Source organism: Epinephelus lanceolatus, chromosome 7 (assembly GCF_041903045.1).
Source record: "Epinephelus lanceolatus isolate andai-2023 chromosome 7, ASM4190304v1, whole genome shotgun sequence".
Classification (NCBI taxonomy): domain Eukaryota; kingdom Metazoa; phylum Chordata; class Actinopteri; order Perciformes; family Serranidae; genus Epinephelus; species Epinephelus lanceolatus.
The window spans coordinates 14378537-14397919 of NC_135740.1; the positions used below are offsets into that span (position 1 = coordinate 14378537).

Genomic DNA, 19383 nt, shown 5'->3' on the forward strand with positions numbered 1-19383 from the left:
CTCAAGAGTATAAAGCACTATCTTGTATCATTACCATGTTGCTTTAAAGGATCCTGCTGCAACTACAGTACATAACTGCCACACAAAACCATGTACCTCTGGTGCTGTCACCTTCAAGCCAACTTCACTACTGTGCTTGTTTCACCTACACAAAGGGTTACACAGACCTATTACACAAATCTGTGTTTACACAACAGAGAAACTAGTTAGGAAATCATTAGCTTTCAGCTTAAAGGCAGGTCATGAGACTTATGAGGATACTGATTTTGACCTACTGTCAATGTTTATTTACTGACATTTATCGGTCAACTTTCCCTTTGTGACACAAACAAAGGAATTTTAAACGGCAGGTTCACTGTGTTTTACTTTTTGGAGGTTTTTATGTCCTTCTGTATCTTTCCAGTAGAGTTCTTTATGTATTCAAATCCGAACATTCAAGATTTGGTTGTAACAATAATGTTCAAAATGCTATTCTCCCAAGCCCTTCTAAAAACATTTTCCCACATGACCTGACATAGATTTCTCCATCATGATTTTACTACATATAACCCCCCTTACCCACCTAATGTATCTCTTCATGACAGAGCCAAGCCTCCTTTGAAAATCGTCTGTTACTGATATTCCTTTAAAAAATCCAAACTAAACCTTTCAGTTATCATCAGCGTTCGTCGCTCTAATCTACGTCATCAAGTGGGTGTTTCCATGTGAAAAACCTGGAATGCAGACGCACCCACCCTTTAAACTTTTCTAAAGACCCCTGCAATGTTGTCACAGGCTGAGCTTCACTGCATGACAAAAATCACAAAGCATGCACAGTATCTAACATTACCCAACTAATATGCCTTACCTGGACTGTTCCTCTGCTTGGAATGTTGTGTCCCTACAGCTTTGGGGGTCCTGTTTTCATCCCTTCCCAGTGTCCCCTGCCTCTGCCTGGCTGACAGAGTGGCTGGTCTGGGACTGGCAGCTGGAGGTTGTGAAGATGGTGGTTCTCTTGTTTGTCTAGGAGATGGCCGTCCTCGAAATCTGCTCTTTCTCTCATCACATGAGGCTCCAGCTGATGAAGATTTGCTGGACTCTGCCTGCAAAAAGAGCCATTTCTCAGTCCCTCTGAATGTTAACAGCACTTGAATAGTAATAATTGTTGCTGAATTTTTAATTGTTCACATTATATTTCCATACTCACCACCAGGCTGATCCTCTTAATCTCCCTTGAGGAGTTCCCAGTAGGTCTGCTTGTGGCCTCTGTCCGTATGGCCTGTTTATTCTGAGAGGAGCAACTCAGATTGCCTGGTTTGCTCTGGCCCAGGTGGGTGTCATCTTTGGGAATGGTAAAGCTATTTACGATCCTTAGAGATGTTCTCTTCTCCCTGGGTGGCATAGATGACAATGATGAACTCTCTGATGAGCAGCGAGGTCGAGTCTTGAAAAGAGGTTTGTCCTGACCCAAAGCTGAGCCTGATCTGACCTCAATTTTGTTTATCATGCCCTTTTTTGGTGTTGGTTTGGGATCCGTTTGGCCACTTCTATCGGGGGATTTTTCTAAGGATGAGAGGCAAAAGGTCTGGTTGCCAGGATGCTGTGCTGCAGTGCCTGCTACTTGGCATGAGGCTGCCTGTTCTGTTTCAGAGCTGGCATTACTGCATTGGACTGCTGGAGCCTGTTTGTTTGCAGCTGGGTGGATGTGAGGCTGGGACACTGTACTCTTGCCCTGTCCCTCCACAGCAGTATGCCCAGATGACTGTACATCTGTTGAACCTGAATTAGCACCTCCTGTATTGACTCTTCTCTGAGCATCACTGACCATTTTAGTGGCTGTAGAGACAACGGAGGTGCTACTCCTTAACTTGGCAGGACTAACCCTGACAGTTGCTCCTCTGTGTGCTTCAGTGAGTTCATTGTTCACTTTAACTTGAGATGATTTTTGCAGGGATGTCGAGCCTGGCACTGACGTTTGACGTACACTTCTTGTCATGACTTTACATTTTACGCTGCTGAAGTCTGACTTGGGAAACTTCTTAATTCCCATTTTCTTGACTTTGCTGGCTGAAGGCGGCAGTCCTACAACCAAATGGTTAGGAGTCACAGAGATTTGCTGCTGTTTAACAAGGCGGAGTCCGGGGCTGGCTGCCTGGCTTTCAGCGCAGGGAGACTCTGAGAAGGAGGGGAGGCTGGGTATCATGTTCCCAATGTTTTGTAGTGGCGTGGAAGTATGAATATCCTTATCAGTGTCTTGCATAGCTGACAAAGTGGACACAGAGGTCCTGCCTTGTTCTGGTGTAAATGCTTCAGGGAAATGGGGCATCGGCTCCGCTTCAGCACCAGCAAACGGAGCCTCTTTTGCACAATCTGCAGGAGATGTTTCACAGACAAAGGTCATCAAAAGAACTCTTTCATTCTCACTTGGCAGAGCTACAAGAGAGTTGGATGTTGCCATATCATTTTCCTCAGTGAGGGGCTCTGCCTGAGTGAAAGTCATGCCAAGACATGGATGGCCTGTGTTCTCCTCAATGACTCTCTCTGTGGATTTCTCAAGGACATCTGGCAGAGTGGTTGACAGCAGGTTAGATTCAGCAGGCAATGCTGCATGGCCTGCAGTTAGAGATATTGATGAATCCTCCAGGGAAGAGATAAGCAACAAAGACTCATCCTGCAGACAAAAACTGTTGCTCCTTATAACCATTTCCCCAGAGCTCAGGGAGCAGCAGTCATTCTCAGTGGATCCTCTACGGGAGGTCCCGTCTGATCTCAGTTGGCTCTCCCTCCCAGCAGATTCTGGAGACATCACTGCGCTGTTACTTCCATCCTCTGTGTCCTCACTGAAAGTCTGGTACTTCTCTGATTCTGTCTCATGGTTGCTCAGACTCAAGGTTTCGTTACAGAAATCCACACTGCCATTAACAGGTTTAGCAATAAAAGTTTGGTTCATGTATGCATTTACACCACAAAATCCATTGCCCTGAGGTGAGGTAGTGTTGTAGCGGTTATCCACAGAGGAGCCGTTGCTGAGGCAGACCCCAAACATGGTGATGTCCGGTGAGCTACTGGCTTCTCTGTCACTCAGGTTTGAAATACTACTGCTGGGGTCAGGTGAGGGCGACAGTGACGAGTTGCTGTAATGACTCTCAGGGGAGACGACCTCTCTGTGGGGCAGGGGAACTGTACTCTCAACTTGGTCACTGGACATGTCAAATGTTGTATTAGACATTTTGATGTTCAGACAGCTCTAAATAACCTCACATTCAGTTAGCAGCACTGTAATCCATTGGTTTTGTTGATCAGGCATTAATATCTGTAAAGAGGAGGAAAAGGTCACATTTTTATTATTGTGTTACTACATAAGATATATTGACATCTCTGTAATTTCAATGTTAACAGGAGTGCCCAAACAGAGTGATAGGGTATGCCCAGATATTCTGCTGAAGATTTTAGTGCAAGACTAGGCCTGCCCTAGTAAACCTTTGCAACAATTGGTCATTGTAACAGTAACTGGATACACAAATTATTTATGACTTGGCTCAATGAAAAATGCAAAAGTCATCAGGATCATGCTTGGAGAATACTGTTGTGCAAGTCTGTCTAAATTATCTCCCAATTGTGCTGTGTGGCACAATATGTAATTTTTGTTAAGATTGTTGAATATCAGATTACTTCAGTATCTGTACTGTTTCTAAAGATGTTTTCCCAGACACACCTGCTGTCTTTCCTGAATTAATAAAAGCTTAATTGTGAGGATGGACCAGCAGTAACACGCCATGTTTCTACTCTGAAATGAGATGTCATGTGGCTGGCATGAGAAGTTAACGGCAGTCTTAACTACTTTGTTGTGTACTGTTGTGTTTTTTTAAGCTGACCAGACTGCTTAGCTTGCCAGGCAGCTACTACTACAACAAAAGCACCATTGTAGCATGTACCACCAGAGAGTAAGATATCAAGTCACCAACAGCCTAAAAATGTTCCAGTATGCAGGCCCCAGTCATCCTGCTGCGTATAAGAAAATGTACCACTTGAAGTAAACTTAAAATTATTTATTATTCTGCGTAACATGTTTCTATAGCAAAAAGTTGATCCCGTCCACCCTTCCCAGTAGCAGTCATCCTAAAATAGTAAATGAATCACAAACATATATCTCAATTGTTGGGAGAAAAACTGTGCATAGTCCGCACTGCGCTTCTGTGAAGTTTAATAAGACAGCGAGTACACTGGTTGAGGAAGAAGGGGCAGAATCAGTGAGGCTATTTGACTTTCCTGGAAAACAAAATAAAATGCAGAAAACATATAACTTAGTTAAGCTCTCTAATTCGAAAACACAAAACAATACATGTCTAAAGAAGAAGAGAGGGTCCAGTTCATAATATGCAGCATATTAAACTCTTGTTTTCATCCTTGAGTGGCAGCCTGCTTGCCTTTGGCTCATCTGTGTACTACTGCTAAGACAGAAGTTTCTTTGTAGCAATATCAAAACATAATCCGGCAGTTGGGTGGTCTGGGTGTCAAAACAAGCCAATTCTTTCCCTAAGAAATGAGAGGCAAACAGGGCTCTACTTAAAAGTGAGTGACATACGAAAAGAGTGAGAGACACCTCTAGTCACTTAAGACCTGACAATACTAGAGCAAGCTGCAGGTCTGAGGTGCACAAAACTGTAATTACATTGGCTGTTTTTTTTTTTTTTTAAATCATAGCAAAAACATTTGCCACCTTCACAAACTAATTTTTAGTAGCACATGGACTCAATCAGAAAATTCAGCACGTGTCCACTCAAATAAATGAGCAAATTTTTTTTGCTTTGAAATGAGACACTTTCTGTGTCTTAAATTGGATACTTCTGTACTTATACTTGCTCTTTTGAGTGCATGAATGTGTTCAATCTGAGAAGTATGGCAAAATGCAGTGCAATATGAGACTGTATTCATGAGTAGGGGTGTAACAATACACATATTTGTACTAACCTTTTGGAAAGAGGCTTTCAGTATGGTCTGCATTAGGAACCGGACAATTTGATGAACTAATCCTATGACATTTAGAAAATAAAATATACAGATTGAATTGTGTAAAATATCATGTTTTCAGTGCCACTGCGCTCAACAAGGCAATCCACATGATGGAACAGGTAACTTGCTGCCCAAGTTATGATGTTAGTTTTTATACATTTCTTTTTTAAAAGGACACTCCAGAAACAGAACTGTTTGTTTGTATTTTTGCTTAAATCTACTATACCACGCTTAATATTTTTACGGAGAAATTTTTGTTTTATATGCTGCTAAGAAGACGCTCCAGAAGATGGGTCACTCATGTATAGCTCCATCATTGTTCCAAGTCAAAAAATGTCACTCTGTTTGTTTTTATTAATTAAACATTTTAAAAATCGAGGAAATTTCAAATTTTCCGATGTATCGAAAACATACCGAACTGTGACAGCACTGTGTCTCATGAAACCGTGAATTCTGTGAACCACAACACCGCTCCTCATAACGGTCAAAAAGTTGAGTGTGGAATAATGGACACTTGTCGCTCTAAATGGTCACCATGTCTCCTACGTAGTGGAAAGGGCGGGGCCACAAAAACATTTCAAACTTGTTAAATGTCAGCCAACTACTGCAGTGAACACAGAGGCACTGTGCAAAAACACATGTATTTTTCACTACCAGTGTACTGTTATTGGATAGAAGCCACGACTTTGTTTAGTTAACTAATTCATTCATTCTGTAGTAATTTACTGAGAACAATAACACAATGATAACATTAGTTTGCTAGCTAGCTAACAGTGGCACATTTCATCATCAGGCACTGACATTACAAATGTAGTGCCATAAGCTATATGTTGGAGTTACTGTTTGGACTATAAGCTATGGCCTATGGGCGTAGTAGCATTTGGTGTTTATGCATGTTAAACTGCTGTCTTCACTGTGTAGAACATTTAAGTATTAGATCTGCAGTCAGATGCTTGACAAGTTGTAAACATTCACAAAATGCAGCAGCTATTATTAACTAAGTAGATCAGCTGATGGTAGAGCCAGCCAGTAGAAGCCATAAACATTCATAGATATAATAGAAACAAGCCGTGAAAGCATGTTCATTTTTAATACAATAAAAACATAAATACAGAAGAAGTCAAATGAGCAAGCAAGCAGAAAGCCTATAGCAAGAATATATTTTGGCTGGAATTCGCCAAGCATAAGAAAAGGTGCCAGATTTGCGACCGTCATTTTCATCAAGTACACAATGTCTGTGTTTTTAATTGAGATAACACTACCCTGTCAAAATCTGTGTACCATGTAAATAAGTACATAGTGTAAACACTGTGCTTTATGTAAGTTTACTGACCAAAGTAACTGATTTGAAAAACAGCAACTGTAATAGAGAAATCAAAAAGACATTGTCAACTATAATTTTGGCCCCTAACTTCAAACATGCACACCTCCAAATATTAAACAGTTCAATCAGTAAAGACAACGCAATCCATGAATTACTGTACTCAGCTGGAATTTCTGAATCTTACTAACCCTCTTACTCTATTCTTTAAATTGATCTTTGGTTTAAACATTTGGGAGACAAACTAGATGTTAATATTAGATCTGTCCTACTTTTGGCACTACTGCTGATAAGATCTATCAAGGAAGCTCTGCTTTCATCAACATGACCAACAGTCCAAATCTTGATGAATAATATGTTTGTTTAACAGGCAGAAAGGCAACACGCCTTACTGGGCATTATTACAATCTGTACAATCAAATAAAATATACAGCCTTGGCAAGCTGCTGTGCACATTGAACCTTGGCAAGAACTGCACCTTCATGCCACTGCAGTATCTTCCCACTCAATAAAACAATGCAGAACAGTGATTCTTTTCTGGTTAAAGACGTGACTGGGCATTACATTGTCATGCAAAGTACAACTGCAACTGAAACAAACCAAGACATGAGAATGTTTGTGGAAACATAAAACCACAAAAACAAGCTGCAAGACACTGAGCCAACAGATAGAAAGAAAGACTGCAGAAAAGCAATAATTATTAAAAACGGGACAAAACTTACCTTCGTCTTAAAAAAAAGGATCAACTATAGTATGAAGTACCTCAGTACCCTCACTCTTGTTCTATCCATTCAGCTGACAAGGATATGTCTCCACACTCAGATGTGTTGCCTGCTGTATTACGTCAGATCACTTAGTTTTTGCAGGTTCACCCGGCTCATTTTACTCTCTCAGAGACAATCCCATTACTGCTTTCCTTCCAATGCGCTAAATCCAGCCAACTGGGCAGGCAGTGGTGTGCGAGTGTGCTTCAACCAGACCACTCCTCCCTCCTCGTGTTCAGAGTCAACCGTGCATCAGTAACATCACAGCCTGAATGAGGGTGCCCCCTGTGCAGGCAGTAGTGTTTTTTTTCCCTCCCCTCCCTGAGGTAACGTGACTAAGTCCAGCAGGCATACTGTAGCGGTGGATCAGCACTCTCTCCAAACAGTCACTGTGTCAGACACCATCAGTGACTTGGCTGCACACTGCTCTCCAGTGCAGGCATGTCAAGGTCCAGCTAAGGACTGTGCTGAGTGTGGAGCTCCACTCCCAAGTTTACATAGGGAGCAAGTAAGGAAGAAAGCAACATGTTACCTTATCCATGCCGAGCCCAGCGCTGGGGGAGTGGCCATGGCCTGCCAGGCTGTGTTGGCATTCACTGTTGCTAAGCAGCCAAAGTCCCTCTTTTATGAGGGAATGGATCAGCCTGCTTTTTAGCAAGGGATAAGTGAAAAGGGGAGTAGAGTGACGGGAGGCCTGGATTCCTAGGAAAATGTTGTGCTATGGCAGTTTCAAATGGTAGTTACCAACCATAATTTGCCCAGGAACTTACTTCAATGCATTACAATGTTGGTCATAGCTGATAAGATCTCCATAGTTCTGCACTGATAATGTCACTGTCTGAAGACACCGCCTCATGTTGTACACAAACAACTCAACACTTGATCCTGACACTACAGCAGTGGTGTGACACCAGTCTAAGACCCCTAAGACCTATGCTATTTCTGCTTAATCTATACAAGGCCCCTGACCCTGGGAACAACAGTCTAATCTTAACTAGAGACAAGATGTAAATCATGGTATAGAGCACGCTTATTATCCACTCACAGTTCTGAGAATTAGTCTTCAGGGTTTCTAAGGCTTAACTCATGATAGACTGAAGACTTTTACTGCCACTCTGAATTTAATTTAAGACCAATTTTACAATAAACAAAATCGCAGAAAAACAAAAACAAGAACAGACATCAATTATTACTGTGGTGACAATTTTGCCCAAATGTTTTTGTAACATAAAACATTATGTTTTTGGCCTTGTTAAAAGTTAGATGATCTATTTCAAGAGTTGAAAAAATGTAGTAATTTCTAGGTATGACAACGACAAGGGTAAAACAGAACTGATAAATACCAGGCATTTGTTGGCTGGTTTTCATGGCAATTTTGTGTTTCCAACCCTGCATATAGGATTCCACTGCTCTTATTACCATCATGCCAAGTTTGAAAAACATTTTGCTTAAATTACACCAGGCCTTTTATGCACTGTCTAATACCGGTTTCAGACATGCTGTGAAATCTTGATCAGACAGCCAGTTTTTGTTGAATTTGTTTCCCTATGTCACCCAGGGCACAGTACAATGACAGCTAGCTGGCACACAGTGGATCTTCTGCTCTGAGCATCTCCGCCAGGAACAAAATATGAGTGCTGTTGGTTTCACTATCCTTATCCATGAGATGTTAATGACATTTGGTAAATAATTTAAAAAATCAAATCAAATCCATGTGACCAATTATTTTGAGATTTAACAATGCAATGTTAGATAACACCTGATTAATTAAAGCCTCCTTCATATATTTTAGCATTTTTAAGATTTTTGAGGGCTTGATTTAAAACATTTTAATACCAATTAATGACTTATTTTTAGATTAATTAGCTTAATGCCTTTTGAGACTTTTAATCCACAGAAACCCTGGTCTTATGTCCTTTAAAATCTGTTGGTTAGTGGGTCTTGTTATGTAATCTAAACATTTTCACACTGATCTTCAAGTATCTTTGTTATAAGAATGAGGTGATGTCTATTTTCAGCAGAATTGAGACTCTCCAGTCCAAGATTCAGACCTGAAACCTCAGTGATATATGCTGCCAATTAAACAGTATACACTCTGAAAGCATATACAAAATATTCAAAACCACGAGGATAACCAGCTAAGATCCCTCTGATACCCAACACTCACAGTAAACTGCCAACTACTGTATGGTCTACTGGACCCAATTCATTCTGCTTTGTCAAACAATAAAATGTGGTTATTTTGTGATTGCCTTAGATTCATTATCAACATTACTGTTTGATACAAGGCCTCACCAAGTACCTCGATTTGTCCAAGAAAAATCCAATCCAAATTACTGCCTTCAAGTTGAATTAAACATTTAAAACAGAGTGAGATCAACAGAACAATGCTTCTCTATTTCTAAAGCCCCCCCAGGCATTGGGCAGAAAGGCTCAAATGGCCTTTCCTTGCCTTTGCATGGGTGACTGAACACATCAGTATCATACAGTGAGCAGTTATGAGTAGCAGGGACAGCCATCAAAAGCCCTGGCACAGAGCTGCACCACACTACAGCAGGGCAGCAGGTCAAGCTGGGGGATTCCAGCCAGCATACCACAGGGACAACGCTGTCCTCTGTAAAGCACAGGGGAACAAAACCACACCAATGAGCCTGGTTAGAAGAAAAGCACGGCACTGTCTTTCAACGGTCTGAATATTAGTCAGTCTGCTCAGGCAAGAAGTAATACAAAAGGCTTTCAATACAAAGCTGTGGGCCTATGCCATCTAGTGAAAAACAGAGGTATGTCAGATGTGTCAGCGGCTGTGCAATGTGTCCTGGTTAGCCATTTGTCCAGTTAGCCTAAACTGTGATACTTACACTGAATATACATTCATAAGGCTTTTTCAGGGTTGGACAACAACAAACAATAGAAGCGACCAGTGTGTGTAAACAAACATGCACAACACTGATGGGCAAAAGCATCATTGTCATCACAAAAAATATTGTGCTAGTATAACAGCAAATGGTCACGGTGAGCTGTCACGCTGCACAAATGAATTACAATTAACAGATGAGCAAAAGGGAAATCGACCCACACTCTAAGAAAACGACATGTAGTTACTTGTGGGCAAAACACAAGCAACACCAACAACAATACTATTTGAACCTGGGGCCTGAATCACGAAGTGAGATCAACCTTTCCTGGGTTACCCAGACCTATCCTGGGTTGACTAACCCTAACAATGGCAATCAGGATAATCGGTATCACGACGCTGGATATCAACTCGGTAACTCAACCCAGGGTTGCTTTATCAAGAGCCGTGAACGCACACGCAGCAGACCAATCACAATCATGAGAGAAGCGCAGCGTCACTGAGCGTCCTCACAGAGTGCCATATGTGAGGAAAAAAAGTATTTATCATGTGAGGATCAGAGATTAATTCTACTAAAATATGAGGAGGAGGAAAGCAACATTACAGAAAAGGCCAACACCGTGGCAGCTGCAGGAGGAGGAAACGTGTGGCAACGCATAACGGGATGAATAATGTTAATTTTAGTTTAGATTACTTTATTTGCACATAATGTTAAAAACAGACAGTATAAAATTTACAAGATTAAAAAAAAAAGTGCTGGAGAGGTTAGAAGCCACTAAAAGCTTATCAAAGAAATTCCCCTGTCAAAATATCAATGAAATCAAATAATAGAGAAGAAAAAAACAGGTAAGGGACACAGTTGCCTTGCCTTTAAGCTGGCATTGGTGGTAGTGACAGCGCTGAAACAATGTCTGCATAAACGGGAAACCTGGCAGGATGCGATCATGAGCGGCATGGGTGTGACGTTCTAATGACGTCTGATGCGTGTGACCGACCGTGGGAGATTTAAAAAGAAGCCGATAGCAGTTAGCAGCTAACTCAAAGAAGATTAACAGCAGTCTGCAAATTGGAAAAACTAAGAGGTCCGGGAGCTCCTGACCCTCAGAACACAGGACGAGATCAGCCACCATGTAACAGGGATGATAACTGATTGTTGCTGCCATGTAATGCTATTGTTCATGTTTAAGAAGCGCTGCTGGCGCATATGTTATGTTACACGATGCTTTTGTGTTACATGGCACACCCGTCAAAGCCTCCTTTGATTATAAGATACTGGCATGCTCTCTAAAAAACACATACTAGAAGCGCAAGATGCCATCATTGTTTGGTTTTGAGTAAAAATGCAAAGTCGACAGAAAGAAGGGACTTCATAGTGGCCTTACTGTGCTGCCTGTGTTAAAAGGGCTTATGTGGGTCCCTCCGTGACATAAGCTTGTGAGGATATTCAATTATCTTCTATAGTAACTTCTCAGAGTGTTTGTGGTATTGTAGTGTATGTTTACAGTCTATAAGCTGTCCCTGCTGAACAAAATTTCATCTTGCAATAGTGTACAATCAGCATCACAAGCATAACAAAATTTGGCCTTTAAGTTATCACACTTTAATCAATGTGCAAGCAGAAAAAAAGTGATTCCACATCCACTTAGTCAAATGTGTATATTTAAAGCCATGACATGAATGAATCTTACTGGGTGTGTATGTAGTACCTCTATTCCTCCCTGGCTCCTGTGACACTCCAGGCCACTGGTAGCTACAGCATTTTGTACCTGACAGATTATCCCTGTGTGAGGCCTCCTCCAGCCAGTCTATAATTAGATCAGGAGTAAACATAGTATGCATCTACAAATAGCAAGGAAAATACTCTTTCAACTCCTTAAATGGTTTTAAACACAGTAGACTACACAACACGTCTGAGACGCTTAAAGAGATAAGGAAATAAGCTAGACTTAAGTTAAAATGTCGCGGTTTTAGCTAACATTAGGAGTTTTGGATACAGTTGTGAACATAACGGCCTAACGTTACCACTAGCGGTCTTGAGTAATTACAAACAAACATGGAGGCCAACGGTTGACAAAAGGAAGCTAATGTTAGCTAGCTAACGTTATCAAACAGAACACTACAGTGCTGGGCGCTAACGTTAAATTCTGTTGATGGGAGGTTGAACTTTTTGGTACCGTTAGTGGATCATTTAAACCACTAAAGTGAGTAACTAATGTGGGAGAAAACATCAAACTGCCCTACCACTTGCCCAGCAATTAAGACAAACAGGTAAGTACTCAATTAAGTTAACAAAAGGCACAGCACTCGGTTTATATTTTGCAACGTTACCTGTCACAGAAGCACCGACATCTCAGACGAGGACCTAATGGCCAATTATCTTCACCTGGACGTTTCCTTCTTCTTGACCAATCAAATGTCAATATGTCATTCAAAACTACAAATGCGTCACACCGGAGTTCAGCTCGCCGAAGTGACGTAAAAGCGTCGTTCGCTTGAACTTTGGCACAATGTGATGAGATGGGGGGTCCTTAATACAAACATTTAGTCACTAACAGTTGAAATAAATTAAGTAAATGCTTATTGCCTTCATCAGTTAAGTTCTGGTAATAAGGTCAGATGTTCAAAATGAAAGCCACAGATATCATAACACCTTTTATGTTTTCCATCTGAAGAGATCAACCACTTGATACCATCAGATTTTATTATATCAAATCTGAATGTACAATAATTAAATAATTACATGATTATAAACCATATGATACCAGGAAGCAAATCTATGTACAATGTAAAAAGTGCATTGTGTTAACAGAAAGAACATATGGGCACACTGAACATCCTAGCAGAGGTGAAAGGAAGCCTCCTATCAAGGTGAGAAGGAGATAAGGATTCCCTAAAAAAAACAGGCTTGATTTAAAAGAACCATTACATCTCTTGAGTCAGTAATATTAATCAAATTTACAATATTTATTTATATGATCATATCTTGTATTTTACAACATCCATTTTAGAATATACTACTGTGCTTGGCGGTAAAACGTGAAAGAAATCAGAAAATGTTGGTTTCAGAGGAAAAAATGGCTCTCATTCATGAGACACGACCACCATGGTTCAGTAGACGCTTGAGACATATTGTATACTGCATCAGTTTTGTCAAAAAATTAGTTTTAAGTTATATAACAGAGGACCAGACACTGTATTGTTGGATTCCTTCATGATGGATCTGCAACATGCTACCTATGCAGGTCACATATATCTGTGTGGACAATAAAGGAAAAGCAGGACAAGCAATCTTTGTGGTTCATTCTGGTATCAGTCTAAATACATAGACAGGAGCAGGACAGTATCACAAACTGATACATCAGGCCACGAAGTGCATGAGACAGGATGAATGTAATAAGACAAGATTATTGTTCCACATCAGTTTTAGGCCACATGGCTGCTGTCCATTAGTGTGGGTATGAGGTGGGACTCCCTGTCCAGAAGGCAAGTCCATGTGCACACTATCAAAGAGGGGGCGAGGAAGGAGGCAGGAGGAGGAGCAGCAGCAGCATGTCTCATCTAGGGATACTGAAGCTAGAGGAGTAAAGGAAGGAAAGCTGTGTTTCCTTGTGTGTCCACTGGCAGGCAAAGTTGAACAGGTGCTTCTCCTCCTCTTCCTTTTTTCCTTTATCTCCTTCTCTTTTATCTCCACTCTCCTCTCATTTGACACAAGTGGGCCAGTTGAGGCCTCCACAGGCAGCAGAAACAATAATGTAAAGGATCACCTGACAAGGAGCATAAAAACATAAGTCACTTCCTGCACCACTGTTTGATTTATCATGCAGTGAAGCATACAGTAGCAACACACTTGAGGAAATTTAGTGAAGAGCCCTATTAGGAAAGATCATTACTGCATGTGTTTTCAGTAAGTTCATGTTAAGATGTACAGGAGTTTTACAGGACAGCTGATCCTAATCTACCTGAAATCAAAGCAGAAGTAGCTGAGTAATCTGGGTATTTTTTTCAAATAAAAAAAAACCAAAAACAATTTAAAGGGTATATCATGAATATTTTTAACACCGTATTTTCCCATGTTTTGTGGCTAAGTGACTAAATTGGTTCAGTATTCAGTAGGTAGATAGATAGATAGATAGATAGATAGATAGATAGACGATAGATAGATAGATAGATAGATGATAGATGGATAGATATATAGACCATAGATAGATAGATAGATAGATAGATAGATAGACGATAGATAGATAGACGATAGATAGATAGATAGATAGATAGATAGATAGATAGACAGACGATAGACAGACGATAGATAGATAGATAGACAGACGATAGACAGATAGATAGACAGACGATAGACAGATAGATAGACAGACGATAGACAGATAGATAGATAGACAGATAGATAGACAGACGATAGACAGATAGATAGATAGATACAATAGATAGACAGACGATAGATAGATGATAGATAGATAGATAGATAGATAGACAGACGATAGACAGATAGATAGATAGCTAGATAGACAGGTAGATAGATAGATACAAAAGATAGACAGACGATAGATAGATATATAGATAGATGATAGATAGACAGACGATAGATAGATAGATATATAGATAGATGATAGGTAGACAGACGATAGATAGATGATAGATAGATAGATAGATAGATAGATAGATAGAGAGACAGACAGACGATAGACAGACGATAGACAGATAGATAGATAGATAGATAGATACAATAGATAGACAGATGATAGATAGATAGATAGATAGATAGATAGATAGATGATAGATAGACAGACGATAGATAGACGATAGATAGATAGATAGATATAGACAGACAGACGATAGATAGATGATAGACGATAGACAGACAGACAGATAGATAGATAGACAGAAAATTTGTCTTTGGCTTCTCTCAGAAATCAAAGGTACAGACAGACACACGAAACGTCAAATTAAACAAAATATACAATACAATTGTGCAAATAGACTAAAGAACCATTACACTGTCCCACTAATTACCACCATCTCACCAATAACCATTTCTGTCCATACTCACCAGGCACACCAGCACAATGACAATAGTCAGCTTGAGGTTCTTCATACACATGGCTCGTGCAAGGTTACGACTTGTGGTCTTAAATGTCACCGACTGAATGGGGTAGGGAGAGAAATTAACATCAGTGACAATATCTGTGGATGAGTAGCTTGCTTGATAACTATCAAAAAATAAATGATTTGTATACTGCTAAATATCATGGGTTAGAAAACAAGTAGGATAAACAGGGCAGAAAGCACTGGTCTTTAAACTCACTGAATCAACCAGATTTTCTGTCTTGTCGATCAGCAACTCAAGCTTCTCTCCTCTCTGAGCTACTAAGTCTGTAAAAAAGACACAAAGAGAGCCAAGAGAGTTAACTAGGAACACACAAAAGGCCCACTGTTATGAGACTAATATCAAATGGTTGGTGAAATCTGACTGACATTTGAGACTGTGATCCTCCACTTTTCATCAGAGTTTTAAGCATTAACATATTGTGTCATTTTTTTGGCCAGAACATTTGCTTTTGGCATGAAGGCAAACGAATACCAGTGCTTAATTGGCACAGCGTAATGAAGAGGTCACTGGTGCAACCTTTACACACTGTATTCTTTCAGAAGTGAAGAAATGCCACTCACACATAACAAGCTTTTTCTGATTACCTCACAGCCCCTTATCAAAAAGAGGTCCTTTTAGCATTACTGTGCCAGGGGGAAACTAATGAGAAGCTCACCAATGTTGCGGACCATAATGCCCTTCAGGTCATCCACCTGCATCTGAGTCTCAGTGACACGATCTGATCCTCGTGGGTCAGAGTGGTGTTTCTACGAAGAGAAAGGTAAGGGGAAAAGACGGAAATGAAAAAGACATCAAACTGTGTGTTGTGATTGCTAAATTTGTTATGGGTGTTGTGTGTGTTTTTTTTTATAGACTACAGAAGTACAGAGCAGTCACAGGGCTCTCACAAGACAGGGTTGCTCAATATGCTTGGCCTCTTCTCATACTCACCATCTGAGCTGCCAGTGTTGAGGAGAACTCGCTGTTCATGGCATAAGGCAGGGCTGTTTGCGCTCTCGACCCGTACGTCGTCTGGAAGCGCTTCTTGACTTCACTGAGGAAGCTGAATGCACGTGACCTCTCAAAGTCCTTTAGAGCAAAAAAAATACATATATGTAAAAGTTGTAATTTTAAGTACATTCCCATTAAGAGGTCCAGTGAAATGATAAGAGGCTTTCTATATCATCACCATGTGTCTCTCAGTGTATTGCACTGTAACAGGCTCAATATATTTCTCCACAAACATTTTCTAGAGATGCATTTGGTACATTAACTTTATTTCTGTTTCTTAAAGTGGCAACTTTACTTCTGAACTCTTCTTTATATTTGAATATTAAGTGCACATACTGTATATATCTATCACTCAACTTCCCACTCACCCCTACACAAATAAAGACACAGACATCTAAGCCAATTATATACTTACATCGTCAGTGATACACAGGTATATGATTCTGTCATGGCAGATGTAATGAAAGAGATAGCTAAAAAAAAAGAAAGAAAGAGAAATCTGTCAACACAACTGATACACAGTTCAAAGTACACAGTTTAACACAGTACCCTACATGCACTGATAAATGTCTAAGAAAACATTAACTACTATAAAAAACAGTAAATGGGTTGTAAATCTAAATGACATTTCCTCTCACCTATTTACTGCTAAGATTTTGGGAGATAAGACATCACATTGTGCTTTTGTGGCATGCGATACCATTTTATTGTTTTAGGCTGTGGTTTCCTGCAGTGCAACCATTTTAAGTTCTGAGCTTTTCATGATACAGAGCTTGTCGCTGTTACATTTTTGGGGTTTTAAAAAGTTAGTCAGTGAACCCAGCTGTATTTCTACTTGAAAATCTTGATTACTTATCCAGAAAACCCTTCTTACAGATTTCACAAGTTTGTGAATGTGCATGAAAAAGACCTTGTGAGATAAAATTAACATCTTGCTGGAGAGTAATTATGTTGGAAGAATTTATCATAACAGCTTTTATTGGCAGCAATAAACTACGATACCCAAGTAGCTGTAACAGTTGCGATTTGCAAGTAAATTTGTTCTACATGGCTGATCATCATTTACAATAGTGCATGACTGAAATTAAAGTTAAGGTGCATGTTGACAGGTATTTTCCAAGAATCACTCAAACACACCCAAACACATAAACATTATCTTGCCTTAACCTGATGACAGGCTAGCCTGTTTTTGTTTGCATAGTCATAGAGGGTGATTACACAGACATGAATAATCAGGTTGCTCACATTCTCGGAACCCATCGGCTGTATTCGGCGTCTAACTTCCGGCAGATACATTCACTGAATGTAGAGTCTGTATATAGAGACTAGGTTGCTCATAACAGAAGTTTGTGTTCACATGCTCAAACACATAAATACACCAAAAACCCAATCCTAAACAGGTTAGTCATGTCTATTACTGCAATCACATGGGCATTAATAATCTGTAGTAATTAGTAATCCTGCTTATGATCACAATCACGATATGCTATTTAAATGAGCACAGAGAAAAGGGGTTATTCATATTCCTCTATACATCCCAGTTTCTTTCAGAGTAGATTTCAGCTATTATATTTGGGTTTCTCATAAACAGAATATGGTGTTTATGTCCTCAAACACATAAACAGAATACTCCAAAAACCTGATTATAAACAGGTTATTCATGTCCATGTAAACACACTTATATTTGACAAGTGTTGACAACCAGAGTTTGCCTAAAGAAAGCACTGCCTTCATGACTTGTCCATCAGATGAGAGGCAGAACTCTAGATAAGCTTACCACTGTGTACACCCATGGTGCACCATTTGATCTGATCACATCATCACTTGTACAGACGTGCAGACTCATGTAGCCACAGCATATGAGTGAGTGACTGCAGTGTGACAGGACTGTAAGGAAGAGTGTAGTAGGTGTGTGTCAGTCCTACCTGCCGTGGCTGTAGGTCAATTTGTTATTCTCTGATGGTATTTTGGCCAAAATCTGTTCAGTCACTTCCAGGAAGTTGCCGCCACACCATGCATGCTTTGCCAGGATCGTGGTTCCACGAGCCACCACAGCAAACAGGATTGCCATGGCAACAGCTGGGGTCTCAGCTTTATAACTCGCTGACAACACATTAAAAAAGAAGAGTGAGATGTTACAGGCAGAGCAGGCTGGGGAAGGAGGAGATTGCTCAACAGAGAGAGTGATTCTGGTGAAACATTTCACAGTAATGTCACATATCTAACAGACACAAAGTAGAGGAAACGATGTGTGTGAATATGTGTAACTTAACTAACGTTTGTAACCGCTAAGCTCACTAAGTTACTAGTTACGCGATCCAGTTGTCACGAGAAACGAAAACGAAAGCCAGAGTAACGGTGGCAGGAAAACAACAAGCTAGCTAGCTAAAAATGTTGTTGACCAAGGAACATGACGGCGTCTGGTTGATAACAACATCGGTCTGTCGCAATACCAATTATCGTGTCTAGCACTGGAGCTGGCGCCATTAACAGTGATATATAATAATGAATTCAATACCTCGATGTGTCAGCGGTGTTCAAAGTAGCTCATCTAAAGAGATTTTACCTGCTAGCAAGCTAGCTAATCCCTTTCGAGTGACTTCTGCTTTGCAAATCGCCCAGACCTCCAGACCGGAAACTGGTTTACTCATTTGCTGGGGAATGTAGTTCTTACCACATTCATAAGGCCGCGTTTTCCATTATATGGTTTCGTTTTAAGAACTACATTTTGAACTTCCTGTTGTGTGGTGTTTCGTCACATGTTTTCATTCTACGTCACGTTATGTCGACAGGAGGAGGAGCGCTTAAATGGGTATTTGAGCCCTTGTTTGGGTCTTACAGGCACATGAACCACTGTTAGCATGAATAATTCTCACTCTTAATACCTACTTGACAGCGGGGATGGGTTCTTAATGAAATAGAAATCAATACATTATAACACCACAACATACACTACATTAAGGGGCCCACTATATGCAGTGTGACATAATAACCAGTTAAGACACACAACATAAAGAAAAATTACAGACTACATAACTGTGCATGCCACAATTTTGCAGTGCATAAAGTGTTTAGTTATAATGGGATAAAGTTTTACTCTTCTGGCTCCTTCTAAGAAATAAAGCAACTATTCATTATCGACATCCTGGAAATTAAAAGATGCTGTGCACGTTAGTCTGCATCGTAGGACTAGCCCCCTTACTGTGTTTTTCTGCTCCAGTGGCAGCTTCCTGACACTAGACTAATTTTTTTTTTGCTTCAGCCATGCAAATCTATGTATAATTCATTTTGAAAGAAAGATAAGAACAATATGTAGACATAAAACTATCCATACCAGGAA

At 40.2% G+C, this 19383-nt stretch overlaps 2 protein-coding genes across 4 annotated transcripts in view; both read right to left on the reverse strand.

The window, feature by feature from the left end:
* The window catches only part of mtus1a (microtubule associated tumor suppressor 1a), a 30998-nt gene extending 23429 nt beyond the window's left edge, over positions 1 to 7569 (reverse strand). For both annotated transcript variants that reach the window (XM_033633045.2, XM_033633041.2), the window contains exons 1-3: positions 7036 to 7569; positions 1187 to 3292; positions 848 to 1082 (exon numbers count right to left, since the gene is read on the reverse strand). In XM_033633045.2, coding sequence (XP_033488936.1) covers positions 848 to 1082; positions 1187 to 3208 — 2257 coding nt within the window. In that variant the 5' untranslated portion in view covers positions 3209 to 3292; positions 7036 to 7569. The remainder of the gene's footprint in view (positions 1 to 847; positions 1083 to 1186; positions 3293 to 7035) is intronic.
* A 5305-nt stretch (positions 7570 to 12874) lies between these two features.
* Positions 12875 to 18744, reverse strand: sybl1 (synaptobrevin-like 1). 2 transcript variants are annotated; one of them, XM_033633508.2, is made up of 8 exons: positions 18610 to 18744; positions 17969 to 18146; positions 16459 to 16516; positions 15984 to 16121; positions 15709 to 15799; positions 15249 to 15316; positions 14994 to 15086; positions 12875 to 13695 (listed from the first exon to the last, which is right to left on the reverse strand). In XM_033633508.2, the coding sequence occupies exons 1-8, from the start codon at positions 18692 to 18694 to the stop codon at positions 13630 to 13632; spliced, it is 777 nt and encodes a 258-aa protein (XP_033489399.2). In that variant the 5' UTR covers positions 18695 to 18744; the 3' UTR covers positions 12875 to 13629. The 2 variants fall into 2 exon arrangements, with proteins under 2 accessions (XP_033489399.2, XP_033489398.1); XM_033633507.2 differs by having other exon boundaries at positions 18562 to 18695.
* Between the last annotated feature and the right edge of the window lie 639 nt (positions 18745 to 19383).